Source organism: Oryctolagus cuniculus, chromosome 3 (assembly GCF_051225735.1).
Source record: "Oryctolagus cuniculus isolate XC-2025 breed Fujian yellow rabbit chromosome 3, ASM5122573v1, whole genome shotgun sequence".
NCBI classification, from domain to species: Eukaryota; Metazoa; Chordata; class Mammalia; order Lagomorpha; family Leporidae; genus Oryctolagus; species Oryctolagus cuniculus.
Window position 1 is genome coordinate 39,501,340 of NC_142869.1, and position 23,778 is coordinate 39,525,117.

Genomic DNA, 23,778 nt, shown 5'->3' on the forward strand with positions numbered 1-23,778 from the left:
ATATAAACAGAAAAAATAATAAAGCAAGTAGCAAAATGTTAATAAGTGGAGAATCTGGGTGAAAGGTAGCTAGGGGTTTCTTTGACATTTCTACTGTTTTTCTGTAATTTTAAAGTGAATTCCAAATAAAAGTTGCAAAATTTTTACTGGAAAGTTACAAACAACACTTTTCTAAGGAGAAAATTCAATTTGAATATCATACGTAAGCAGATGAAATCCAGGACAAAGGGAGAGAAGGAGAAAGCAGGCAAAGAAGGAAGGAGGGAAAGAGAAACCGAGACAGAGGATTCGAGAGAAAGAAACACGGGCTCTGGAAATTCTAAGAGAAAAGGCTAATCCATTCACTGACCAGCTCTGTCAGTCACAGCTGTTGTGTGACGCTGGTCACACTCCGTAATCTCCATAAGCCTCAGTTTCCTGACCTGCAAGATGGGAATAATGATACTACACTGCAGGGTGGTGGGGAACGAGAAACAAGATGACACGTTCAACAACCGGGGCAAGTGGTCGCACGTGGGGGCTGCCACGGGCACAGTCTCGCCTCTCACGTGCCTCCCCACTGTGGGCTCTCCATCTACCCAGAGGCAGAGGTAATGGCTGTGACCGAGGGGCCTGTTCCCAAGCAGAAACGCTCATATGGGCTGTGAGACAACTTCTGGACAGCAACGGAAGTGTTAAGCTGGGCACACTCAGAAGGTTCCCAGGGTGCTTCTCCCTCCCCACCATTTTTTTTTTTTTCAGATGTTTTACCTTCAAGAATTTGATCAACCACTTTAAATGCTTCATCAACATTTCCATATTCCAGTTTCCTTTCTGGCTCGAAGAAGGATTTCTGCTGTATAGCCTCCTGGAAAGAGAAAAGAAAGTGAGCAGGCGGGGCAAGAGACCCAGCCCTATGTAGTGGCCACAGCCACTGGCAGATCGCCTGGGTCTGGGCAGCAATTCTCCCTTCTCTGAATCCAGGACGCCTTCACCATGAACCCTGTGGAGCCAAGAACCAGGCTTCCAACGCCCCGGGAGCAAATGTGGATGTGTCCATCAGTCCAACGACACTGAGTATGCACAGAAAAACCCAGAATCCGTTCCAGAATTGTGTCCAGGCCGACTATTCTCTGCATTCCCCAGCCCACATTATGCAGCCCGGGCCACGCAGGACAGGGGCTCAGAGCTTTAGCTCTGGATCCAGACAGAGTTTCACTCATCTCCGTTACTAGGTGTTTTGACTGTGGGCCCATTATGTTGCCTGTCGAAGCCTCATCTGTAAAGCAGACGTAACAGTGTGTGCAGGGTTCCAATAGGAATGTGGTGAAGAGAAAATGAAATGAGACATGTAAAAGGCTGACGCAGCGTAAACACTCAATGAGTGCTGGCTGAAGACTGCCGTGACCATGGTCATGGTGTCTCTGCCTGCTAGCCCCACGCTCCTCCTTTGGGGAGACAAGCACCCCATCTGCACAGCGCCTGGGTCATCCAGAGCTGGAAGTGAAGTCCATTATAAACCCTGCTGGGATGTCACAAATTCACTTATATGAAGGTACATCAGAAAGTTCATGGAGAAATAGCATTAAAAGACAGGATTATTTGGGGGCAAAAAAAATCTGAAATCCAGAGCCAATGCTGTGGCTCAGCTGGTTAAATCTGCAGCCTACAGCTTTGGCATCCCATATGGGCACCAGTTCAAGTCCCGGCCACTCCACTTCCAATCCAGCTCTGTGCTATGGCCTGGGAAAGCAGTATATGATGGCCCAAGTCCCTGGGTCCCTGAACCCACATGGGAGATCCAGAAGAAGCTCCTAGCTCCTGGCTTTGGCCTGGTCCAGCCCCAATCATTGTGACCATTTGGGGAGTGGATGGAAGATTTCTCTGTCTCTCCTTTTTCTGTGTACCTCTGCCTCTCAAATAAATAAATTTTTTTTAAAAAGTGTGAAATCCAGGAATATAAAGGATCCACAAAAAGTTAATTAAATATGCACAGCATGAAAAAATTATATGCGGATTTCAAATATTTTTGAACCAAAATAAATTTCTCTTTTAATTCCATGTTCCATGAACTTTTGAAGCCTTCGTGTACACAGGCCCCTAATGGCACACATAATCAGGGATGGAGCTGCAATAAGCTAGGTTGATTTCTTTACTTATCCTTGAAAATGTGTCTTTCTGTAACACAGCTACTGGCTGGCAATGGCACATGGCAGCCCTTGTCAGCACTATCTACCATAGATTCTTGTCTATCCATGAAATTCCAGCCTGCTGGCAGTTGAGGGTCCTCTTCAGTCTGATCCCTCTGTCCACCAAGAGCTGTCTAGAGCTAGTGTCACATCCTAGCGAGTGTTCTGTGATGATTTCGCCATCCCCTCCTTTGGAAAAGTGGATTTGTTGCTTTTTAACACTGAGGGATGCAGGTTGGTTAACAGAGTGTTTGTTGACTGACTACCGGTGTGACCTTGGGTCACTGTGTCTTTTACTTTACTCAGCAGAAAGAGGATAACAGTGTTTACCTCGTAGGGTTGTTGTGAGCACTGAGTTAGAGTGTGAAACTGACTTAGAACTATGTCATGCAGTGAGCTTTTGCACCATGCAAAACTCTGAGCACGCTGTTGATGATGAGCAGAAATTCTGGTGGGAACCATAATTTTTTTCACCATGATAATCTGCCTGACCCCTTGACCCAAGAGTTTTGACAGAATTTCCCCATCTGAACTACTACCCATGCTAAAAAGCATAAGCAGGGTTAGACGTCAGTGGTAGGGACAGAGACCTAATTGGTTTTTTGTCCCATTTCTTTGGACAACACAATTCCTACAGGAATCTGGAATCGATTCACATGATTTTCTTATTAATCGAAGACTCACATAGTCTGGGATGAAAGCAGTTGCTTTGCTTTGTAAATTCTGTTTTAAAAAGTTTAATCTTTTTTTTTTTTTTTTTCCAGTACCACTTGCTGCTTGCTCTTTGGTAACTTCGAGCCACATTCTTGCTATTTCATGGTCAGGAAAGTGATAAAAGAACTGGGATGTGCAAGGAGCTGGGTATCGCCTCTGCTACAAACTGAGATTAATTCTCGCCGACCCACTTGACTGACCCTGGCTAGCTTGGTTCCTGATGAAAACACGAGGTAAATCTTCCACAATGCCGCAGTTTGGCATTTGATGCTGGTGTGCTCCAGCCCAAGATTAGGGATGTGCTGATTTGGAGCAGGGGAGGGTAGGAATAAAGTGGAAATCTATTTGCTTATTTGGATTTTTATTTGTTCGGAAGGCATAGGGAAGGGAAGGATATTTAGCTACTGGCACTGGGTAAAGAAACACAAACAAGACGTTGATGAATTATAATGTAGACAATGTCTTAGTAACAAGTAATTCTAACACTGAATCAAAATTGGGAAAGGGATACTTAAAGTAAGCACAGGAGGTAGGCAGCACCTGTGTTAAAAGGGTCTGAGAAAGAAACAGAATGCTTGAATCTGAAACCAGCCAGGGAAGCCCGACAGTCCTAATCGCACTGTACCGCCAACCTGACTTCTATATCCTTGTCGTCTTCATATGATCTTAACTTTAAAATACTACAGAGATTTTTTTATTTTTCAGAAACCAGCTCCATGTTCCTAGGTACACGCAGAATGGCAGGAAATAACATCCAAGGCCAAGTTCTGCTGGAGATACTGATCTTGGCCAAGTCCATTTCCTCATTTTAGGCCTTGGGACATGCTGGTCGCTGAGAGAACAGCTTGTTTACTCCGTTGTGTAAAGATAAAATGGCAAAACCAATGCACACGGACAACTTGTATGTGCTGATTTTAATTACTCATGCTTCTTTCTTGACTTTCAGTCTTTTATTACTTGTACGTGATCAAACTAGTGGAATATATACAGAAAATCCTATCATTTCATCAGGATGAGTCTCATAAATGTAAGTTTCCAAATCCTTCCTAAAAAACAGATATGCAATTCTCTAATTTATTTTAAGATTCCAAGATAAAGATACCTGTAGGCATTATACAAGCTATCTCTCATGTTCATTTAAGACACACATTAAGGGATCTAAAAGCAGTGTTGCTGACGGTTGCTTCATAGGACATCTTGTTGGTCCTCACTGTGTGCCTGCAAGAGCCTTGGTGAAGGTGAATTACAGGGTGGATCCACTGCACGCTGGACATCGCCAGGTGTACAGCCTGCAGTTCTCCCCTTCTCCTTTCTAAGCAGGGCTCAGACTGTCGCTAGGTCTCTTCCACTTCCCTATACAACCTGGGCTCTATCGAAATCCAACCCCTGTCCCCAAGCCACTAGTAACCATCAGCTCCTCCATTCCTCTGCTGGTTACTCATTTATTGACAGATAAACATGTGACCTAAGTGGCCCAAGCAGCCTAGATCTCAGACTTGGGCTTGGAATGCTGGGAAAACAGAATTCCTCTTGCCCTATGAACACGAACAAGGAGGCCCAGGCTTCCCGGCTGCTGTCTACTATCACAGGGGAGACAGCCTGCACTGCAGGCAGCAGAGAGGAGGGGCAGGTAGGAATCACCGGCACTGACAACGAGGCCCTGCTTCCTGGAGGCCACTGGGAGGCGGGTTTCCCTGTTACTGCAGTCAAAAGCATGTTAACACACCACTGGGCTTTCTTCTCTTGGCCCCAGAATTGGCACCATGACCAAAATCAGTACCTCGATCGACAGGATCACCGGTTCCAGGTCTTCATAGACGATCTTCACGTGCTTAGCAGCTTGCTTTGCCTGCACCTCGGACTCTGCGATCACGGCACAGACCAGCTGACCCACACACAACACCTACAGCACAGAAAGACCACGTGGTCATGGAGAGCCGGCACCAGTCCCCTCCTTGCCTTCCTTGTCCTCCTCCCTCCTAGGCCAGGGCCGGACACACAGAGCAAAGGACGCATCACACCTGTCTGTGACCACAACCACAGTGGCTTGCTGAGCCGGGCACTGGGGGAAGTTCACCTCTGGCTGCAGCGTCACTGGCAGCAGTGGTGGCAGAAGGCAGGCTTGATGCTGCCTTGAGGACAGCAGGCCCGAGCTCCAGGCCAGGCTACTTCAGGGCCAGCTGGCCTATGGGCGTTGGTCCATGGCCTGCCTTGCAGCTGCCCCACCACACTCAGGGCCATTCTGAGAGAGGCAGCTTCAGCTTTCACAGACAGGGAGGACCAGGAAGTCACAGATCTTCTGAGCTGGACAGAGGAAGGGCATGACTTGGGGGTCACTGCACAACCCAGCTGGCAAGCTTTTCTTACGGAGATGCAACACTTACTAGCCAAGACAGTGCTTCCCCCTCCCCCAGGGAGCGGGCAGCCAGCAGCCCTTCACTTACAGGTGGGGTGAGGGGACGAAGGCGCTCACAGGGGACCAGCGAGAGAATATAAAAGTGAGGGGAAAAAGGTAAGGCTCGGGAAAGGTAAAATCCCCGAGATGGATGAGTTTTCTCTCCCACCTTATCCCATGGGTTACAATTCAAAGCTAATCACTCATTTTTCAAGTTGACTACAGATGATCCTATCTTTTCCACAATGAGAACATGGAAGTTTTATCATCAGCAAAGAGCAGTGTGAAAATGCACTGAATCCAGCACACATAAACCTGTGTTGGGTGGGTGTGGGGCAGTGGGAGAGAGCAATGACTCAAGAACAGCAGTGTGTGGATAACTGCTGAGGTGGATGATGGGTCCATGGGACCCAACGCTCTTGTTTGTGTGTGTTTACCATTCCTAAAATGAAAACACTTTAAAAAGGCATGAGACGCTAGAAGTGAACATTTAAAAAGGAATTAAATCAACACAAGAAATCGCTCACAAGGGCACTGTTCTTTATTCTCCATGCATGGCTGGCTTTGCCCCTGTGACCTGGCTTACAGACAAAGCCCCCAGAAGCACACCTCCGAGAACAGGCAGTACCGTGTGGCCAGGAACCGTGTGCTTGTTTAGTTAACATCCATGCAGAAGGCATAACTCTCATAGTCTCTGCCAGTGCCATGCAGCCCTGGCTTCAGGGGAGTTTCAGTCTTAAAGTCAAACTCATTTTTATCAATGACATCTGCCAGTGAGAGCCAGAGACAGGGATTATTTCAAATTACAAGGCTCTTTGCTAAGTGCTGCACTGAGAAGTCTTGAGTTATGCAGAAAATCTGCTGCATGCTGTCCTTGCTGGATTTTCTGACAACATGCGACATGATAGCCAAAATTTTAATTATTTAAAACTTCCAGAAGACAACAGGCTATCACTGTTTCTCTGCTCATTTACCTTGCTACGATCGCCTGTGGATGAATCTGACAGGAGCACATAGAAATAAATATGCTTAGTTGGTCCTCTGTATATAAAGTCAAACTAAAAATGAACCATAATGAAGGAGATGGCAGAGGGAGAGGGAGATGGGATGGGAGGTGGGGTGGGAGGGTGGCTATAGGGGAAAGAACCAGCATATGCCTAAAGTTGTATCTATGAAAAAATGCATTCATAAAATGCATGCTTAATTCAGAGCAGAAAGTTCAATAAAAGCCCATGCTGTCTTCTCTTCTAGACTTTAAGCTCTGTGAGGGCAGGGACTAGATGTATTTTATTCAGTTATGGTATCAGACATAATAAATACTCACTTAAAATGCCCATTGAATACTTGGCAGTATGAGGGAATGAGAATAAGTCCACAGAGGGAGAAAGAACTTCAGTATTAAAGCATGAGGAAAGACTTCATGGTGGAAATATCACTTGAACCTGAACTTCAGACACCCTGGGACTGGGGCAATAAAAGGGATTCCCAGGGAGTGATTTGCAGATAAAAGTTACCGTTAGTCTCTCTTCATTTACTCTTTCATACTTGTTAGTAGCATACCATCTTACCACTGGAAAATACAAAATGCTGACATATCTTTTATATAGCTACTCCACTTCTTTACTTATGTGGAAAATGAGTAAACTTGAATTTAATCAATACTATTAGAATATGATGCTTCATGATAAAAATTTGAATATTAGAACACTTGATGATATGCTAAATGAGCTGCTATCTTTCAGACAAGACGAAGCGCCTTTAACTGAGGACACTGTTTTTTCGATGGAAGATGACGACGGCGTACCTCATCTGCTGCCAGAAGCTTCTCTGTGTAGAACATGTTCCCATCCTGAAGGTGCTCTGCTGTCACAATGTCCACCACGCCTGGCAGGCTGAGGGCTTCCAACAGATCAGTAGACCTAAATGATCACACACACCAAAGCGTCCCTCACGGTAGCCGCACACAGCCCCAAGGCCATGGAGAGCATGGATACGAGAGAGGTAAGATAAAAAAACTGCTCCGGTATTTCCCTACCAAACAATTGGGAAGAATTTCTTGGGACAGTCACGTTATTATTTTGGAGGGAAAAAAATCACAGCAAATCCCACATTTCAATCCCATTGCAAGTCTGCACTGGAAATCAGCAACAGACAGCTGGCCCTCTGTATGCCGTACTTTTCACTAACGGGACTGAATCAGAGGAAGACACCATTATTAATGCCACTTACACAATCTTAGCATGAGCTCTTGGACTAGTTACAAAAGCCATGAAGAGTTCCCGGTCTACTGCAGGCATGTCATCAAGGTAGATGGCTTCCCCCGTGGCATGTTTAACACCAGACAGGTGCATGACAGGATGGCCAATTGGGTCTTGCGAAAGCTGCCTTGCATCCTCATCCTGTGTAATAAATAACCAACACACAGTTTTTACCTTTCTATCGAGAAAGTAGGAGTAATCATATTATGCACATCTCCCTTAAGAACACAGCTCTGTAATCTACACCCAAAGTAGAACACTTCTGAGAGCGGAATGAACATTGTTCATAATAAAAATGGACAATAACAGCCAGGACAATAAACCTATCACAATAACTCAACAGGAAAGGAGGAGAGCCACTGCTGTGGTAAGGAAGTTCACGTTCAAGGCAGCTGTGAAGCACACAGTACCACAGGGCCCTCTGCTGCTCAGGGCAGCAGGAAAGGTTGTCTTCACTCACTGCCAGCCTATTTGAGGGACTTCAGAAAATAAACAGTCATCTGCAGACAGCCCAGTGCTTCTCCAGGCAGATAGCAGGCCTGGAATACCAAGAGGGAAGGGAAGAATGGCAGGCATAAACATGTTCAGCATCACTACATAGTATTTGGAAAATGAAAAAAAAAAACTATTATTTTCATAGCATAAATGACAAGAAGTACATCATCAACTAATTTCATATATACAGGAATAGAGTGGTTTATACAACTGACTTAGCATAAGATAGGTGTAGGATGTATGGCACTTAATCCTATTGCATATAAAATTTACTCTTCTATAATAAAAGAAACACTGATTGATAAACATTTGTTGTTTAAAATGTCCGTTTTTAACTTAACTGTAAAGTTAAATTTTGTAGTTACTATAACACAATGCACGAAAGAATTAATATTGGTTAGGTTGTTTTGGATCTTGTTGAGTTTGCCCTGACTTCATAAGCTAGGAATCAGAAGATTACTAAGAACAATAATTTAGAACCTGGCCCGGGGGCCAGCGCCGCGGCTCAATAGGCTAATCCTCCGCCTGTGGTGCCAGCACCCCGGGTTCTAGTCCCGGTCGCTCCTCTTCCTGTCCAGCTCTCTGCTATGGCCCAGGAGTGCAGTGGGCCCTGCACGCACATGGGAGACCAGGAGGAAGCACCTGGCTCCTGGCTTTGGATCAGCGCGGTGTGCCGGCTGCAACAGCCATTATGGGGTGAACCAACGGAAAAGGAAGACCTTTCTCTCTGTTTCTCTCTCTCTCACTGTCCACTCTGCCTGTAAAAAAAAAAAAAAAAAAAAAAAAAAGAAGAAATAAAGAACCTGGCCCGGGAACCACTTAATAAAATAATAAAATTGGACATCAGACCACAACAGTAGGGGAAGAGGAAAAATGAGAGAAAAGTTTACATATTGAGGTTCAGGCATGAGCAGGGGTTTGAAGCAGCACCAATGCACACCAGCTCCACTGATACAGCTCGCCGCCTTGTCCCCATGAGCAATTTCTCCCAGGAGTTCTCTTCTCCCTCGTGTTTAAGGAGTTGAGGTAGTAACTGCTATGGTTTGGTTATGGTTTGTGCTGTTCCCTGTGCCCCACCTGCAACTATGTCAAGTGTAATCCCCAAGGTCAGGTAATAGCTTTAAGAGGGTGGAAACTCAATCTGGCCGTGGTGTTTCCAGGCGAGGCCTTTGAAAGTGATTAGGTTTAGATAAGATAATTAGGGTGGACCCTGGCAGGTTTATAGGAAGCCCTATAAGGAGCAGACTCAGACGCACTCCTGTCTCCTGCCACGTGCTGATCTGTGTCACTCTGGGACTCTGCCAGCACCAAGGCCAACTGCCAGGAAGGGATGAACTTGAGGGAGAGAGCCTGTGCCATGAGGGTTGGACTTTCAGCCTCCAAAACTGCGAGCTAAACAACCCCCTTCTCTTTATAAAATAGCTTGCCTCTGGCATTTAATTGTAGTATCAAGATGTTGACTAACATGCTGATCAAAACAGAAAAAATGATGAGGTTTCTACCAAAGATAGTTTTTCAAATACTGAGGATGAGCTATGAGATGTATCACAGCATTAAAAAAAATGTTTTCTGAAAGCTTGCTGAGGCCTGAAAAAAAGGTTGAGGGTAAATTCCAAAATATCTTTGTCCTACTGAATAGTCAAATATGAAGTAGATTGCTTTGGCTGAGTTGCTAACACTTTCTTTTGGCAATCAGAGTGATAAATCCACTGGTGAAAGTAATTGATTATGGCTGGCTCTCTGTCTCTGCAGGTACTGTAACTACTGGGCAGCTGCGATTTCCAACCAATTGTAAATTGAAAATATTTGAAAAAATTCTATCTCTGCTGAATGTGTACAGAATTTTTAAAACTTATCATTATTTCTTTTCTATTTCACTAGTCCTAAAACAATAGTATAACAACTATTTACATAGAATTTGCATTCTACTAAGTATTATAAGGAATCTAGCAGTGATTTAAAGTATATGGGAGGATATATGTACGGTACATGGAGGTACTGCACCATTTTATAGGAGGAACTTGAGTAGCCATGGATTTTGGTATCTGCAGGGGGCCCTGGAGCCAAGCCCTGAAGGATGCCCAGGAACAACTGCTCTGTTTCTGCTTGTCACGTGGCTGCAGATACTATGGAAGAAGAGTGTTAGCTCCTCATTCCTCCTGAAGCCATGTCAAAATGCGCTGGAAGCAAATAAGCTGATTCTGGCAAGATGCCCATCATGCTGCTGGAGCTGCTCTAGCAGTGTGTGTGTGTGTGTGTGTGTGTGTGTAAGAGACACACTGGTCAATTGTTAAATCAGCAACGGGAGTCACTGTGCACTTACTCCCCATGTAGGATCTCTGTCCTCAATGTGTTGTACCATGCGAATTAACAGTAAAACTACTACTCAAACAGTACCTTATACTTTGTGTATCTGTGTGGGTACAAACTATTGAAATCTTTACTTAGTATATACCAAGTTGATCTTCTGTATATAAAGATAACTGAAAATGAATCTTGATGAAGAATGGGATGGGAGAGGGAGTGGGGGAGATGGGATGGTTGCGGGTGGGAGGGAGGTTATGGGGGGGGAAGCTGCTATAATCAAAAAATTGTACTTTCGAAATTTATATTTATTAAATAAAGGTTTTAAAAAAAGACAAACTGTTCAAAACCTTGTCTTACAACCTACAGCAACAAACTTCCTTTCAAGGTCATCCACTATGTGGAGGTTTTCAGTTTTCCCTGAGTGAGTTGAAAGCCCACTGATTTGTCGCTCTTGTTCCTTTCTTAAGCTTACTTGTCAGGGTGATGTTAGGGGATATACAAGCCAAAGATAGCAGAGGCTATATTTTAGAGAACACCAGGAATGGTGGCAGCTGGGTTTAACTTTCAAAGTGTTCACTTCCAGTGAATTGTGGCATATTTGAATTTCTGAACACATTGAACCCAAATCTCCGAAGGGCACACGCCTACTTCAATGTTCATTAAGGCATACTGTGAGCTTTTATAATTAAGTCCAACAATAGAACTTGATAACTGATGTTCTAAAAGCCTTCTCTTCATGTTCCTGACTTAATAAATCTCAAGGCCAAGTTTCTTGTTAATAACTTCAAGGAAAGATACGTGAAATCTCCAGTTTACAATAGGACGAGATCAGATATTTTTATGATTCTGTGGCAGAAGCTTCCATTTGGAGGCTGTGAGGAGTTCCACTCTCTGACAGTCAACCTTCACTAGGAGAGATCTGAAATGGCTCTTGGGATTTAGGTCTGATTCATTTCTGAAACGTAACTCACAGGAAAATCACCCAGAGAACAGAGGCTGAGGGAGTGAAGTACCTCCACACGCAAACAAAACACATCGGCAGCCCGTTTGAAAAGAGGATTATTGCATTTTCATCAGTCTCCAGGGACTGTGTGCCCTCTGCTTCTCTGAAAAATGAAACCAAAGCAGCCTCTGGCCCTAAAACAGAACGTGGCTTTAGCTGTGCTGTGGCACACGCAGGGGCGGAAAGTGAGTGACAAGGGGCCAGCTCCTTCATGCCCGCTGCACCAGGGTGCAGGAGAAAACACATGGAGTTAAGACCAGAATGGGTGCTTTCTTTATAATTACACTGCTATACTGGTTTTGAGTCACAATAATTCATTGATTTTGAAGTCTCAATTACACTAAAGGAGGTGGTGAGTTCACCAGAAGGGGAACTGAGGTTTGTGAAGCTTGAGAATCACTGGGACGGAGGGAAGGTCCAGGTAAGGGCGCGACAGCCCACAGTCCGAGAAGCCCCGTGCCACTAACCTGGTCCTTCAGTGTGCTCCAGCTGTATCTGGCATGGAGATCTTGCAGGGCACTCTCATACTTGTCTGCAAGGTGGGGAGACAGACCTGGGGCCTGAAAAGTGGAAGCGGTGCCGATGTTTAGGATGATTTACAACGTGCACAACAGCCTTGGAAGGGAGGCTAGCATGATCTTAGCAAGCGCCTCTACCCTGACACCTGCTATGTCTCAAGTGCTCACCGATTCGCAGCCCTGCAACTAGCAGCTCATGTCCCGTAAGCACACACTCTGGAAGACACATAACCCTCCCCATCCCACCAAGGCCTAGACGGACACGGTAGAGCACCGACTTCCTCCATCCCTGGGTTCCTCATGATTCGCAGGCTGTCCTGAATGAGCTGAGGACTTGCAAGCTGAGGCGGGAGGGAGGCGGAAGGGAGGCGGAAGGGAGGCGGAAGGTACTGCAACGAGGAGCGAGCCGAGCCTTTGAGAATGAGCACAGCGCTCTGCGCGGCACCTCCTGCCAGCCGGGAAGGAGAGAGCGTGCCGCTTTGCTGTAGCTGGGCTTTATTTTCCTCCCCTTGGATCCTCTGGGGACAATATGCCATTGCGGAGGATTAAAGCTTCCCGTCTCAAGAGCCCGACACACCTTCTGGTTGTTCCCACCTATAGTGACAAGACACCCTCAACAGCAAGGGTGAGAGGGCTCTCTCTCACTGACTTCACTGACTTCCACACCACATGAAGAGCATCCTCGGCTTTCGCCCCAGTTTGCTCTGCTGGGGTTAATGAGGTCAATAAGGTTCCAGCTGCCTTCAGGTCTAGCAAATTTACTCACAGAGACACAAGCCAAAGAACGTCTAGGTCACTGCTCCTAATACAATGACGACTAGGTCACTGCTCCTGTCGTTACCGGTGACGACTGCTCAGTGCCTCTCAAGCAGTGGGGGCTGTAGGAAAGCCCTTTCCTAGGATGCCCCATTTCATAACATAACCTCATGGGTGAGAGAAGCGCGGCTGAGAATCCAACACGTGAAGGTAAGCTTCAGTAAGCAGAAGGCGTGTTTCCCTTGGGGAAAACGCATTCATATCACTAGCAAGTTTTCTGAACATTATCTAGAAAAACCACATATAAGAGTGGCGTTGAACAAAATCCTGCGCAGCTCTGTGCTCTACCTATAACTCCTCCCCAAATCCATACCCATCCACAGACTTCCTGATGGGTGCCCACATGTCTCTAATTTGGAGCATCTTTCATAGCCTCCAGCTACTCGGCAGGTGGCTGCTGGGTCCCACTTTAGATAGCACTATAGCCCTTACGACTGGGAAAGCTAATGAATGATCAGTTTAATTTACCATCCTCTTCAAAATCTGGGACACTTCCAGGTAGAACTTGAAGAGGAAGCTGATGATGAGGGTCCTCTTGAACTCCACCTTCCCACCTGGTGCTGAGCCTGGAAGGGAGACTTCATCCAGAATCAACCTGCAAGCTGTGTCCAGCATCTCTTCATTCCAGGACCTGTGAGAGGCAAAAGGAGAAGACTGCTAAGCTGAAGGGAGGCATTACCTCTCAAGTTCAGCTCATGTGTAAGACAAATCACTACAATTTAACAGAGGAAATAAGAGTACAAGCTCTGGAATCAGGCAATCGAAGCTCAACTCAGTCCACCACTCTCAAGGTGTGTGGTCTAGGTCTCACCATGTCCTCATCTGTAAAAGGAAATGATAATAGAACCCACTTCATTGAGTGATATAAGTGACAGTGCATATAAAATCCTTAGCCCCGGAGTAACCAACTTATACATCACCAGGACATTTACTGCACGTCAGGTTCTGCTTTAAGCACCTTATATGTATTCCCTCATTTAATCCTCTCAACCACCCGGTGAAGTAGGTTTTCTTATGCATCTTTGACAGATAAGGAAACCATGGTACCAGAAGATTAAGTAAGCTGACTGAGTAGGGGCTCAGCTGAGGTTTGAACCAGTCTGGCTTACTCAAGTTTTAAAGCTCATGCTTATAACCACCAATCTCTATTACCTCTCTTGAAATGGCAACTGAGCAATGAACAAACTAATAAACACTCAGTACATGCTGTCTGCTAGCATTACTCATAGAAATAAGAAGTCACATAAGCAAATGAACTCAGCAATTAATTACAGAACAAGTGCACATAAATTCATCATGGCAAACTTCTCCCACAATAAAGAATGTAAATGTATACCACTGGGAAATTAGTCATCTCTCTCTCTCTCTCTCTCTCTCTCTCTCCTCCCCACCCTCCCATTCCCTGACTATGATATGCACTTCAGAATTCACTAAAGCCAAGCTACATGGACATAATCATGGGATATTACTGGATTTCCTTGCAATTAAACAGAAAGCTGCTATGTACTTTTCATCTCATAATTCTAACTCATACAAAAGGAACTGCTCTATACTTGGGAGTTTAAGGACACAGCACCTTACCTTCCAATGAGTTTCTGGCAGGAATTCTTGGCGCAGATGATGGTTGGACCAACGCCACCATATGATATGGCCAACTCTCTAATGATGCCATCCCCTTCTCCAAAAAAGACTCTCATTCCTGAGTTGACTATGGCTAGCGCGTTCTGTTTCCGCTGGGCTTGTCGGAAGGCTAACACGAATTCCCACTGAAAGAAAATGTTATGTAGCACAGGGCTCACCTCAAAAGTCCTGGACTGAAGTCCTAACCTGCAGTACTTCAGAAGGTGACTAGGTGTGGACACAGGGTCTTTAAGCTTCAAAGAGCAAGAGGTAAGATGAGGTCATGAGGGTGAGCCTTAGCCCAACATGGGAGGTACTCTTGTAAGAAGAGGCTACTTGGATGTGGACATGTACGGGGGGAGGGACCATGCAAATACACAGGGAGAAGACAGGCATCTATAAGCCGACAGGCATCTATAAGCCAAGTTCAGAGATCAACAGAAGAAATTAACCTGCCTTCACCTTGATACCAAAGTCTCAGTCTCAAGAGTTTCTAGGAGAAAAACAGAAACAAAGGCCACCTCTGCAGTTGAAGCCACTCGTGTGGTTCTTTGCTATGGGAGGCCTCACACACTCATACCCCTCCAAGACAGGACTGATTATTATCATCGCACACAGGAGAAATGTAAGGTCAGAGTGACTCAGTCATTAGAATACATGTTGAAATGAGGATTCTAAGCTGAGTTTACTTGACTCCAAACCCTAGTGTTCCCATTAGGATTTACTGCAAATGTATTTTGAAAGCCTCATTCAAATCTGATGCTATAGCTGAAATACATTCTTCATGTCTTATTTTGGGGACAAAAAAACCTATGGGGCAAAGAATTTTTAAAAATCTGTTAAGGGCTGGCTGACATTGTAGCACAGTGGGTTAAGCTGCCCCCTACAATGTCGGCATCCCGTAGGAGTGCTGGTTCAAGTTCAGGCTGCTCCGCTTCTGTTCCAGCTCCCTGCTAACACACCTGGGAAAGCAGGGGAAGATGGCCCAAGTACTTGGGTTCCTTTGACTCAGGTGGGAGACTTGGATGAAGCTCATGACTCCTGGCTTTGGCCTGGCACAGCATTCACCATTGTGGCCATCTGGGAAGCAAACCAGTGGATGAAAGATCTTTCTCTCTCTGTCTCTCTCTCTGTATCTCTGCCTTTCAAATAATACTCATAATAATAATAATAGTAAATCTTAAAAATCTGCTAGAAAATAACTTTAGATCTGAGTTGGAGAAGGAAAGACAGAAAGAGAGACAGAGAGAGCATGTGCAGAGATAAATACGCCCTGCTTCTTGGAACCACAGGAATGTATGACACAAGTAAAAAGTCGTTATGCACAAGGACTCTGAAGATAATGACCTTGTGCCACTTCTGAAGTTGAGCCCTTCTCTCCCTAGTGAACACTCAACACTTGTTCCTGACCCACCCCCTGGTGGAATAAACAAGCTATAAGCTGACAGGGAAAACCAGCAAACCGAAAGGAAGATGTTACCTTCCTGGAGTAGGGGATGTGCACTGAGGCCAAGATCTCTTGCGGCTTCAGATCAGCCTCGGGACACCTGCTGAGAAACTGCTCATCTAAGGGAATCTGGCGCTCTCCCTCTGTGGGAAGAAGTGGAACCTTTGGTCCATTAACGATGCTTCCAAACCTCAGAAATAACTTAACCAAATACCCAAGGAACCTGGTTGTTTGGGGGCAGGCAGTGTTCTTTCTACACCAGATCAACCTTTTACCCCCTAACAGCTCTCACTGTGTTTTTTCAGAAAGGCAAAAAAAAAAAAAAAAAAAATTGTTACTATTTGGGAAAGTCACTTTCAAAACTAGACTTCCTGCCTCCCCAGAGAGAAAAAGGAGTGAGAGGAGCTGTCACTTACCTTTCGACAGCACATTGAGGGTGCAGTTACCCACGGCCAGGAGGGGATTCAGATCTGAATCCAGATGTCTGCTGATGATGTGGCCCCCTAAAGACTTTAAAATAATGACTTGTTTTCACTTTAGTATGTAACTATAAAAACAAAAGTGATAGAATAAGGACTAAACAGAGCTTTGGAGAACCATTTTTTTGTGTGTTCCAAAAAAAAAAGGGGGGGGGGGACTGCCATGATTCATTGGGACAGAAACCCAAGGGATGCGCACCAGAGTTGAACTGTCATCAATACGTACTGCCATGTTTCTGATCTGAGATCCCGCCAAGGTTCCCAAGTGCTTCAGGAGGGCGCGGTACGTCTGCGCGTTTTCCTCCGGAACCTTCTGAATCACATCAGCTAGGATGTCCTTCACTTGGGCCAGGCTAAGGCCAGCACCCAGCGTCAGCCCTGAAATGAAGTCATTTGTAAATTCCGCAGTGTTACCACTTCCGGTAGACCAAAGCTACAGACATGGGATCTTCTAGAAACACACTACACTGCTTCCTGGTGGTGGTGGAGGTGACGAAACTGGTGAAGGTGTTGATGGTGATGGAGGTGGTGCAGGTGGTGAGGGTGATGGAGGTGGAGGTGACGTGGGTAGTGGTGGTGAAGGTGTTTGCTGATGATGGTGGTGAAGGTAGCAGTGATAGAGGTGATGGATACCAAATTCTTTGAACACCCATTTTATCAGCACTATGTTGAATGCATTAAATAATCTCCTTGAATCTGAACAAACCTATGAAATACGAATAGCTTATTCCACAGAGGAAGAAACTGAAATACAGTTAGGTAACTTGCCTGAGATTTTATAGCTAATATAATTGAATATTATAGTGAAGAATTAGATCCCAGAGGCTGTACTCCAATTCCACATGTATATTGCTTCTCATCTTTGCTATTAAAACAGCTCCCTTTATTGGATGGTTATCTGGCCTAGCAATTAAGATGCTGCTCGGGACACCCATATCCTGCACTGGAATGCCTGAGGTTAAGTCCCAACTCTACTCCAAATTCCAGCTTCCTGTTAATGCATGCCTGGGAAGTAGAGCTGATGGCCCAAGTTGTTGCAGGCCTGCTACTCACGTACAGGCCCAAATTAAGTTATCGGTTCCTGGCTTTGACCTGGTCCATTTCCAGCTATTGCAGGCATTTAGGGAGTGAACAAGCTGATGGAAGCTCGCTCTCTCTCGCTTTCTCTCTCTCTCTCTCTCTCTCTGTTTTTCCCTCTGCCTCACAAATTTACAAACATTTTTCAAAAAATCCTTTGCAGGAGTGGGAAAGCCAATCTGTGAGCTGCTTAATACTTTTTCTTGCCTGCTACTGTGATTCTGGAGAGCAAAATCTGGTCAGTGCATCTTGATTTTCTATCCAGCTTTTAGCACAGTACCCTTCACTGAATAATTGTTACATTCTTCTGACATTTCAGACAAGGATAGTTATTCAGAAAACCTTGACTCTTCAGCACAATTAGTATCTTGTATAACCTTAGAGAGTTCTTCCCTGAGGCCTTCTCTAGAAAGTCATCATGCTTTTGAAAAAAAAAAGTTTCAATTATCTGCCAGGTAGGAGAGGGGGGAGGCAGAGAGAAAGGAAGAGAGCATTAAGGAGAGGGAGAGGAAAAAGGAGAGGACAAACTCATCTGCTGATTCATTTCCAAAACTGGTGGGGCTGGGCCAGGGCTGAAGTTGGGAGCTAGCAGCACAACCCAGGTATCCCAGGCAGGGATCAACTACCTAAGCCATCACCATTGCCTCCCAACATACGCAAAAGCAAAAAGCTAGACTTAGGAGCCTCAGCCAGGAATCAAATGCAGGCACTCCAATGTGGGACATGGGCATCTGAACCACTAGGCAAAATGCCCACTCCTGTTATTATTTTTATAAGAATCCCTGTATATATGATAATTAGTAACAATTCTTTTTCTGCTTACTGGCTGGACAAGGTAAAATAAATTCACTTTAAGAAAAAAATGTCTTATGAACTCACCACTGTGTGTATGGCTGACAACATTCAGTTCTTCAATACTATCAGGAGAAATTATAACTGGGTGAAAGATGCCTTTAAATTTCATTCCAGGCCCTAAAGGATTAGAAAAAATAAAGTAAGGATAAAAGATTTGACATTGTAATTAAGCTGATGTCTTCATATAAAAATTACATATTTCTTTCTATTGGTCTATTTAGTGCCAAATCACATACATAGAGAATGCTGGCTGGATTTTCATTAAAAACTGAAGATTCTTTGGAACCGTTAGCCTTAAAACCTGGGCCATATGGCACGTTCACAATTCTCTTTGAGAAGTCTTGGTGGGGGGGGCCTCAAAGAGTCGGCAGTCATACTGAGCCTCCTTGGATCATCAGGAAGACCCTCTAAACGCAGCTTAAGTAAAACATGCCCACTAAGACACCAGTGAAATATAGACAGCAATTTCAAATACGAGGCCCTGCTCAGCTCCCACCCATGTGGAAAGACAGGACATTTGTCTTCGCTGCTTGTTTGCTATGGAGCAGGACTCTTGGGTGAGAGGGACATATTTATCTCCTGACAGAAATTATCTTGAAAAACACTGCGAAGTAGAGTTCAAAAAATGAAAACCCTGCTTTTCCTGAGAATACGGTGTTTCCTTTAAGCCCTTTTCTTCCAGCCACGGGGCTCCACCTACCCACAGAGGTGTTGCCCATGACAACAGGGGCCTGAGGATACGTGGACTTAGCTTCCAGAAGTGCCTTCAGGGTCACTGGGGAAATCCACATCATTCTTTCACCACTAAAAACCCTGGTCCTCTGGGGTTGTTTCTCAGCCATTGTCTGTTGAAAAATCAACAGGGATTTGAGACACCTCCCTGGTGAAGCTCCACCTGCTTCTGTTCTTCCTTGTGGAAACAGAGAGAGCAAACACGAATCTTCTAAAAAATGAAGTGAAAGTGACCCAAAGAGCTCTATGAGGAATGAGAGTTGGGGACAAAAGTATGACAGTGTTCTACTCCTCTGGAGAGTTCTACTCCATATATATATATATAAAAGGAAATCATGCTAATGTTTCAAAATACACTGACATGCTTAATTTAGTAAAATCATTCTATGGAAAAAGAGGCCTGCAAAATGAAATTAGAAAACATGTCTACTTCTACATGTGTTGTGATTTCATGACTTTTCGTAGATACGATCTGCTGCCCCTTGTATGGCCAGCTCAACTCTCTCCTCGTGGTAACTCTGCCCTCATTCCTACAACTCTTCCTTGGTCCAAACTCATTAGGTCTTGAGACAAGGATGACAGGCAGGTATTATCTATTTGGAAATTAGCTTTTGAAAGAATCCCTATGCAAATGCCCTTGCTGGTCTTACCATGAATTTTTCTAGGATGAGCTGAACGTGGCCTTCCTTACCATTAGCTCAGGAGGAAATATCAGTTCCTGGGTTGGATCCAGCGGCAGGTACTCCTCTTCTGAGAAGAGGTTTGGCCTTGTCTTCAAAAGAGAAAGTATCAGGAGTTACTGTCATCAAGTAAGTCTAACCACTGTAAATTCCCCGTGGGAAGGGGTCAAGAGAAGGCACACAGTCACACACTGCAAACAGATGACAACGTCAGCTGGCCAGTAGGATCCCAGAGTTCCCAACCAAAGGCTCCCCCACAGTCACGGACTCTGGCTACCCAGCCAGAGTGGCCCTCTGCTCAGCTCCCTGCACACTCTCTGGGGTCAGGGGACAGGAGAGGAGGCGACAGCAGCACCAGACACAACTGAGGGAGGATGGCTCCCTGAATTGCCCCCTCCCATCACTAGCTCTGCCTGTTTTCCCTTCCCTTGACATCTTCACTTTGCTCCTGGCCCTTGAAAAAAGACTTGAAAAATGCTTTTGAAAAAGTAAGCGACAGTAGGGATCAATGTGTTTTCTCTCCTGTAGATAGAGGTATTTGAATGGGATTAATGTCTGGAAGAAGGGACACAGTTACCAGGATAGATTCCTGTTTTATTAGAGATGGAATGACAATGAGAGAGGGAATGTTTCAACACAATTCAACCTGGTCACCTAGGGCAGCCAGTTTTTCCTCCTAAGAGAAAGTCGGCCCCTTCTTATGTCATGAAAAAACCTTCTAACAACTTTACATTTCACTAACCTGATTTTCTTCCTCAACTTCTGGCAATCCATTTATTCCTTGATCCAAACAGCAAAACCCATTTTCTTTATTTTGACAGCAGTCAGAAGTCTAATGAATGAAAACACAAATCCTCAAGAATTTATTGCTGATTCTGCTAAGTAATAGATAAGGTGAGTGACTCTCAGCTGAAACATAGTATAGAATCAGTATTACTAGATAGCATGAAAGAGTGTTTTGTATCTAAGCTAGTATAAATAAAAAATGAGCTTATAAGAAATTTTGAAGAGTGGCACATGGCAATAAATATTAAATATTAATAATGATTACTTGTTGATATATAACATTTAATATTTTAAATATCACAAGTTTTGTAGTCATCCCTCTGTTTTTGTTCCATGATGTACTGATTCCATAGTTTAACTTCTAAAGTTAAATGTGCAGTGCCAGCATTGCATATTGAAGCACCAGTTTGAGTCCTGATTGCCCCACTTCCAGCCCAGCTTCCCGCTAATGCACCTGGGAAGGCAGTGGAAGACAGCCCAAATACATGGGTCCCTGCCCCCATGTGGCAGACCTGGATGGAGCTCCTGGTTCCTGGCTTTAGCCAGGCCTACCTCTGACTAATGCAGCCATTTGGGGAGTAAACCAGCAGATGGAAGATCCCTCTCCCCCATCACTCTGCCTTTCAAATAAACAAATCAATCTTTTTTTTTAAAAAAAAAAAAAAAAAGATAGATGGAATAGGAAATTGTACGATATGGTGACCACATGTGTGCATAGCACATGTGCACAGAGGGCTACAGGAGTGTGGGTGAGATCCACACACAGAGAACAGGAAACACCTCTTGGAAACAATGACCTGTAGCCAACATCTAAATGCTCCAGGGCTCATTATGTGACTGTATATGACCATCATTCAAGCTTAACGAATGGAGGGTAAGTACCCTGGACAAGATCAAGTAGCAAACAGCAGTTACAGAGCTTGAGATAAGAAGCAGCCCTGTATTAGGGACAATGGCTATTCCGTCATTATACCTGTCAACCCCTATTGTTTGGTTTCACTGGAGAAAAATATACTCAGCCACACGATCCTTTCGACTTACTTTACAGAAAGTCTTGTATGCCTCAATTATTGGCCTGTATCCAGTGCAACGACACAGATTACCTGAAAGAGAAAGACTCAGCTCAGTTGACCAAGAAACCTGAATAGAGGCAACCTGCCAAAAGCATGATGGGAATAAGGACTCCATCTTAAAAGGCATCTTTGGCATTTTAGTTATGTGACTTACAAAGTCAGATTTTTTTTCATCAGTTACTTGGAATATTTAGTTAAGTCTCGAGGCAGATTTTAACAACTCAGTCATTGGCACTTCCTCTCCGTGACTAGTTCTATGCCCTCTGCACATGACAGGTACTCAAACAACATGATTCCAAGCCAAAATCTTTCTCTACAGTCACATTTAAGAGCTAAGCTTTATTTTACATTATGGATGTATTATTGATGATAAAAAGTTGTACAAACCTATCTATACAACTTAATGTGTTCAGAGATAAGTGTATTCCCTTGAAGTCACCTCCTTAGTCAATGCCATCACCATATTCATCACCTCTAAAAGCTTTCTCCTGCCATTTATTTATTTAGCTTCTCATTTGTTCCTTTAGTGATAAGAATACTTTACAGAAGATCCTTCATCTTAGCAAGTGCTGAAGTATAGAATACGGTACTCGCAATTGCAGGAACTAGCATGTACTATTGATCTCTAGGCCCCTTTCATCTTGTACAGCTGAAACTTTGGTCCCTTTAGCCAATACCTCCTCACGTCCCCCTTTCCCAGCCCTTGGTACTCACCACTGCACCCTCTGCTTCTGCACATCCGACTGCTTTAGGTCCCTGATATAAGTGGAGTCTAGTAGTATTTGGTCTTCTATATCTAGCTTATCTGTCCTAGTATAACATCCTCCAGGTCCACCCATGTTGTTCCAAGTGGGAGACCTTCTATGTCCCATTTATTAAAGGGAAAAACTCATTGTTGATACTCACTGTGGCAGTTATCAGTTTATTGCAGGGTGGGGGGAGAGGGAGGAAGAGAATGAGAGTTAAGCTTCAGTTGATAGAAAGCTACAAGGCACACTACAGCAGCAAAGGTAGTCCTAACCTTCAGAAGCAACTGAGAGCACCACTGATTTAACACTAACTCAAGAAGCCAGTGTTTCCCTCACAGGGATTCCATGCACTTCTTTCATCCCCAAGTCGGAGGTCTTAATTAAAAAAACAAAGCCATTGAGTCAAGCTCCTTGGGGATGGGTCCCAGGAATCTTTATGATTCATAAATTACCCTTAAGTACTCTAAATTCTGAGATGCACCTGTCACTTGTGCACAGCCTAAGTAGGCAGAAGGTCAGTCCTTTGAAGTAAGTACCATCAAATGACCTCAGTCTCTTTGACTTCATGCTGTATTCATCAACAGCTCTCTGATGCTTACTATGGTCCTAGCACCTACCCAATTAGAGAGACTGTGTAGAGAGCAGTGTGTAGCTATAACGATTCTCATTTTAACAATAAATGAATAATCTGGCTTTTTAATGCTTATACAAAAAAGCAAACAAGAAAAAGTAAGGAGACTCACAGATTAAAAGAAACATTAGAAATAGGGGTGTATCAGTCAAAGGTAATGTGTGAATCTGGTTTGAATCCTCACTAGAATGAATTGGTGGCATAACAGAATAAATAATTCTCCAACTCTCCATTTCTTTATAAAGTGGGGGTAATAATAGCATCTATCTTACTTATAAAGTTACTGTGATGTTTAAATAAGATATTTTGAATAGCATTTAATACATTGTGTGGCATGCAGTAGCTGTCCAACTTTAGCTGTTGCTGTCATCATCATCATTTAAAAATATACACACAGGGACAGGCAGTAAGCCTAGTGGTTAGAGGCAAAGTAAGATGCCCACTTCCTACACAAGAACACTTGGGTTCAAACCTACCTCTGGCTCTTGATTCCAGCCCCCTGCAAATACAGACCCTGGCAGGCAGCAGTGATGGCTCAGGTAATTGTTCCCACCACCCAAACGGGAGACCCGGATTGAATTCCTAGCCCTGGTCTGGGGCCATTGTGGGCATGTGGGGAGTAAACCAGCAGATGGGTGCTCTCTCTCTAGCTGTCTCTGCCTCTCAGATAAAAATAAGTAAATAAATAAACACATACACACATAACCTACCTCCAAGGGCATCAGCCAGCTGATCCAGAGTGGGCTCCGGATGGTTCCTGAGCAGTGCATACATGGACATCACCATCCCCGGGGTACAGAATCCACACTGGGTGCCGTGAAACTTGGCAATCCTCTCCTGGAAGCACAGAGGTTAGACATGCAGAACCCTGGATCCCACTCAGACCCACTGCATCAGAGCCTGCATTTGAACAAGAACCACGAGGGATTCGTGTGCACATTAAAGCTGGAGACCAGGTCTCTGAATGCTCCCCTT

General features: G+C 44.5%; 1 protein-coding gene across 1 annotated transcript in view; it reads right to left on the reverse strand.

The window, feature by feature from the left end:
- The window catches only part of AOX1 (aldehyde oxidase 1), a 73,984-nt gene that overhangs the window by 34,807 nt on the left and 15,399 nt on the right, over positions 1 to 23,778 (reverse strand). Inside the window, 16 exon segments of the mRNA NM_001081990.1 lie at positions 751 to 847; positions 4,663 to 4,785; positions 7,082 to 7,196; positions 7,507 to 7,676; positions 11,808 to 11,900; positions 13,143 to 13,305; positions 14,256 to 14,440; positions 15,775 to 15,884; positions 16,158 to 16,251; positions 16,447 to 16,598; positions 18,177 to 18,269; positions 18,853 to 18,997; positions 19,576 to 19,656; positions 20,307 to 20,396; positions 21,392 to 21,453; positions 23,514 to 23,640. Coding sequence (NP_001075459.1) covers positions 751 to 847; positions 4,663 to 4,785; positions 7,082 to 7,196; positions 7,507 to 7,676; positions 11,808 to 11,900; positions 13,143 to 13,305; positions 14,256 to 14,440; positions 15,775 to 15,884; positions 16,158 to 16,251; positions 16,447 to 16,598; positions 18,177 to 18,269; positions 18,853 to 18,997; positions 19,576 to 19,656; positions 20,307 to 20,396; positions 21,392 to 21,453; positions 23,514 to 23,640 — 1,900 coding nt within the window.